The sequence below is a fragment of the Cervus canadensis genome, chromosome 18 (assembly GCF_019320065.1).
Source record: "Cervus canadensis isolate Bull #8, Minnesota chromosome 18, ASM1932006v1, whole genome shotgun sequence".
NCBI classification, from domain to species: domain Eukaryota; kingdom Metazoa; phylum Chordata; class Mammalia; order Artiodactyla; family Cervidae; genus Cervus; species Cervus canadensis.
The window spans coordinates 8,587,834-8,593,333 of record NC_057403.1 but is presented as its reverse complement, the minus strand read 5'-3'; the positions used below and the strand labels follow the sequence as shown (position 1 = coordinate 8,593,333).

Here is a 5,500-nt window from a genome sequence, read left to right as displayed (position 1 = left end):
TGCATATGGTTTTTATATTTTGTAGATTTGTCTCAAATACGTATGATCAAGAAATTACAGGCAAAAGGAAACAGTGGTAAAGAAGAAATTTTTCAAATAGTGGTGTTTGGAAGAGCCATAAGCCATGAAATAGAAGAGTGTCTGTGGACAGATAATGAAAGAAATGACAGAGGGACCTCTATATCCCATAACAAAAATCTCACTGATAGAAGAGGTCATGGTAGTAGAAGCGATGCAGGAAATAAGCCTGTTGAAAGGCATGGATCAGGCTTTCAAGATCAGTTGCAGATTCTTGAATCTGAAGGGACAGTTTCTGAATGTAGTCAGGTTGTGGCAAATATCAACAGTAGCGCCTCAGGTTTGCCACCTCAGAGAACTCGTAGTGTCCGTAAAGGCAATTCTCATAAACGTGAGAATGCTGTTATGCATCCCTCAGAACTGGAACCAGACCAGGAAGCACACAAGAAAAAAACTTACAGTTATAATGAGTGTAACATGACTTTTCTTCAGGACTCAGAACTCACTAGACATCAAAGGATCCATACAGAAAGAAAAGCATATAAAAGTAACATATGGTCTAAGGCTTTTAATGATAAATTGACCCTTGTAGTTCATCAGAGAAATCATACTGGAGAGAAACCATATAAATGTGATGTCTGTGGCCACTGCTTTAAACAGCATACACACCTTCTGTCAGGGAATGTTTGACGGGAGGATTCCTACGTGCTGTCTCTCATGAGTCCTTTGTCCCTCTTCAAGCGGAACAGCACGCTGCTCCCAGGGACTGAGGTCATTGTGTGAGGCAAGCATGAGTCTCCTTTAGTAAACATTCTCCTTAGGAGAAACAGCTTAATCTCCTTCCCCTTTCTTGAGATATGGATTGTCTCCTGACCTTGTGACTAACATTACCCCTTGTTCCCTTGGTAATGGTTGCTGTACATTTGGTTTTCTGATCTCTATCATTCCCGAAAGAAGTTTCTTGTACTGCAGCCTATATATACTCATAGAAAAATCATTAAAGCACCTTTGCTCCATCAGACCTTAGGTCCCCAGGTCTTTTTTGTCTCTCTCTCTCTCTCTCTCTCTCTCTTTTTCTGGCTGACTCTCTGGAGTGTGGAGACCCGTCGTGCTCACTTTTCTGCCCAGGCTTCTAAGACCCCCTCGAGAGGGCGCCTGGTGCCTTCGTGAGCGATGCAAGTCCTGTGTCAAGGACTTTATTGGTCCTCTGCGTAAACCAAGGGATATCAGCCTCTTTCTCTCTTTCACTTTCTTATCGTTGACTCTGTACCACAAGGTTCCGGTCCATTAAAGACCCCAACAAGCTTCAACATCATGAAGTGAGTTCATACTGGAGAGAAACCATATAAATGTGACGTGTGTGGAAAGGCCTTTAGTCGAAAAGCAAGGTGTACGGTTCATCAGACCCTTCGTACTGGAGAGAAACCGTATACATGTGAAGTATGTGGCTGTGGCTATATTTGAAAATCACACCTTGGAATTCATTGGAGAGTTCATACTGGAGAGAAACCATATAAATGTAATGTGTGTGGCAACTGCTTTAAACAGTGTACATACCTTCAACATCATCGGTGAGTTCATACTGCAGAGAAACCATATAAATTTGATGTGTGTGGAAAGACCTTTACTCGCAAAGAAAGCCATGCACTTCATCAGACCCTTCATACTGGAGAGAAACCATATATATGTGATGTATGTGGCCATGGCTATACTCAAAAGTCAACATTTGTAATTCATTGGAGAATGCATACTGGAGAAAAACCATATAAATGTGATCTATGTGGCAAGGCCTTTACTCTAAATTCAAAGCTTGTAGTTCATCAGAGAGCACAGACTGGAGAGAGACCATATAAATGTGATCTGTGTGGAAAGGCCTTTAGTCAAAAAGCAAGGTGTACAGTTCATCAGACCCTTCATACTGGAGAGAAACCATATACATGTGAAGTATGTGGCTGTGGCTATACTCAAAAGTCAAAACTTGTAATTCATTGGAGAATTCATACTGGAGAGAAGCTGTATAAATGTGATGTATGTGGCAAGGCCTTTAGTGTAAATGCAAGGCTTGTACTTCATCAGAGAGTTCATACTGGAGAGAAACCATATAAATGTGATGTGTGTGGCAAGGCCTTTAGTGTAAATGCAAGGCTTGTAGTTCATCAGAGAGTTCATACTGGAGAGAAACCATATAAATGTGATATGTGTGGAAAGGCCTTTAGTCGAAGTTCAGGCCTTGTAGTTCATCGGAGAGTTCATACTGGTGAGAAACCATATAAATGTGATGTATGTGGACAGGCCTTTAGTCAAAATTCAAACCTTGCATTTCATCAGAGAATTCATACTGGAGAGAAACCTTACAAGTAAAACAATTGGGACAAACATTTTAGTGCACAGTCATCCTTAAATTGCCATCAGGCAGTTCATACAGGAGGAAAAGTGTAGAAAGGTTATTTATGTGGCAAAGTCTTCAGTTCCAGGTCTCTGCAGTTCATTGGAAACACATTGGAGAGAAACCATATAAATAATCATCTATGTGGCAAGGCCTTTAGTCAAACAGCAAGCCTTGCATTTCATCAGAGAATTCATACTGGAGAGAAACCATATAAATGTGATCTCAGTGGCAAGGCCTTTAAATGCAAACCTTGCAGTTCGTTGGAGAATTCATACTGGAGAGAAACCTTACAAATGTAACCATTCTGACAAACGTTTTACTGCACAGCTAGCCTCACCATCATGCAGTTCATACAGGATAGACAGCATAGAAATGTGATGTATGTGGGCAGTGCTCGAAATGATCATCTGAGAAATCAGATAATTCATAGTGGAGAAAAATGTTACAAATACAACAATTATGAGAAACATTTTAGTGCAGATGTAATGAGTGTAGCAAAGCATTTAGTCAGAGTTCAGGCCTTATAATTAACCAAAGAATTCATACTGTATAGAAACCATACAAATGAAAGAAATACGGTAAAGCTTCTAGTTCATGTTCAGCCTCAGCTGACCATTGGGCAGCTCATACAAGAGGGAAACCACGTAAGTGGAATTTGTATGACAAACCCTTCGGTCATAAAGTATATCAACTTTTTGACCCTCAGAAAAGTCAAAAGAGAGGAAACCTCATGAATGTGGTAGGTGGGGCAAAGCTTTGGTTCTGTGTTCAGACATAACTAACCATCACGTAATTAATTCTGAATGGAAATCTTACCCACATGGTGAATGTGGTAAGTCTTTTGGAAGGCATTCAGTTATTTACAAAACATGAGAAAATTCATACTGGTGAGAATCCATACATTTAGAGCAGTCTGTCCCTCCAATCTTTGGAGGAAATCATGTAAATATACTGTGTGTGGTCAGGGCTTCAATAACAGGTCTCGTCTTTCCCATCAGCAGAGAATTCATAATGCAGAGACACAAATATAAGAGTGTGGCAAATCCTTCAGGTGGCATTCAGGCCTCAAAAGACATCAGGTGATGGACTGGAGAGACCATCTGAATGCAATCAGTATGTCCAGGCTTTTGTCAGGTGTTTACACCTTAGGCTTCTTGAGAATATTCACACTGGATAGAAATTATGTCAATGTAATGAGTGTGTCAGGGCTTTTAGACAATAATCCTAAGTCAGGATTCAGTAAAGAAGTCGTTCTGGAGAGAAAGCTTACAAGTGACATGAGTGTGTAAAACCTTTACTTGGGCTCACATTGCACTAGCCATCAGATGATCCGTACTAGAGAGAACCTTACCAGTGTGCAGAATATGGCAAGACCTTTAGGTACTGCCTTAAACTCAGGATTCACAACATACTTTATACTTTGGCAGTTTTATACTTTAGTTTATGCTTTCTGGAAGTTTTCACAGTTACTGCTCACTCTTTAGGTGTGTAAGAATATATATCCTGGAGTTACACCACACAAATGTAATATTTGCGGGAAGGATTTTACCAAACATCCAAGTTCGGGAACATTCTGGAACAATGCTCAAATGCAATGGGAGTGGGAAAATTTTCACCTTGAGTTGAAGTGTTAGACAGGACTCCATAGTGAAGAGGAGTCTTGGAAATGGACAGGCAAGGGCTTTCTGGAGGGTTCAGAGTACGCTAGACTTTAGAATATATGTCTTTCCAAGAAACCACACAAAAGTAATGTGCACACTGAAGCTTTAACTCAAAAGATCAAAACTGTGGAATGTGAGAGGATATATATGGAAAGCAGACTTGGACAGATAATGTATATTGTGTAGTCTGTTCCATGAAATATTCACACCATGGGCGTAATGAAGTGATTCATGTGTGTCAGAAACTGTACACTATACCGAATTTGGAAACGTGTTTAAGAAAACATTTCTTCAAGATTTCCCCCCACCCCGAAAATTCATATTGGAGAGAATCCTTACAATTGTAATGACTTTGGCCATCTTTTGTGACAGTTCTAACAGCAGATCATAGAAGAGAGAATTCATTTGAGGAATAAATCTTCAGTTCTCCAGCACTAACTTATGATATTACAGCAGAATAATTAAGTATGTTGAAACTTAATCACATGTGTGGTAATGGCCCATTATCTTCAGTGTGTGTTTAATCACTTGAATTTTCTTGGGAACGTCACATTATTGTTCTTTATTTCCTTAAAGTTTTAAATTCTTATAGCTTTCTTAGAGACTTTCATGATGGTCTCTGCAAAGAAATCAGTAAGATGAAGTGGCTGACTTCACTAGGTGTGGTTCATTTATATCTATCTATCCTGGTAAAACAGGAACACTAAGATATCACATTCAATGGTGTGTGAATTAGGATCAGCGAGGGACAGAGAACCATGTAAAACCGTGACATGACTCAGCATGCTCTTTATGTTCAGGGCGTCCTTCTGTACACAGGTCACCGTGGTTAAAGGACTGAATGCTCTACCATCTGACCATGCCAAGAGCAGGCTGGACATTGAGGGGCTTGGGCTTTTCATGGGAGGGCAGTTGACAGGTTACTGGGGACTGATTGTGTGGGAGAAATAGTACCAGGGAAATGGTGGTCCTTTTCTCCCTTAACTAGCAATTGCTATTGTATGTAAATGATTAATGGAAACTTATTCTTGGAAATTGAAGAGAGCAGTTTTCTTGAAAAATGTTAATCAAAAGAACCAGAAAGAGGATGGGTGTGTATCTGCTTCATCATTACCTGCTGCCATTTACAGTGTGCCTCTGTGTTATTCAGAATCATAAGTCTTGTGCGCTAATAAAGTTTGTATCATTGTTTCCATAACTCGGAATGGATCATGTTTCTTCCAACAAGACAGTTTTTTTTTTTAACAACACAGTTTTAATCCACCTCAGTACTTCATAACAGAAGCTAGCAATGTGCCAGAGACTGCCATTATACAGAGTGAAGTCAGCCAGAAAGATAAACACCAATACAGTATACTAACGCATATATATGTATTTTAGAAAGATGGTAACGATAACCCTATATGCAAGACAGAAAAAGAGACACAGATGT

At 39.8% G+C, this 5,500-nt stretch overlaps 1 protein-coding gene across 1 annotated transcript; it reads left to right on the top strand.

Annotated features, from left to right (window-relative positions):
* Positions 1-1,226: 1,226 nt before the first annotated feature.
* Positions 1,227-5,266, top strand: LOC122420675 (zinc finger protein 2 homolog). Its single transcript, XM_043436069.1, has one exon. It carries the CDS (start codon positions 1,762-1,764, stop codon positions 2,377-2,379), a length of 618 nt encoding a protein of 205 aa, XP_043292004.1. The 5' UTR covers positions 1,227-1,761; the 3' UTR covers positions 2,380-5,266.
* Positions 5,267-5,500: the final 234 nt, after the last annotated feature.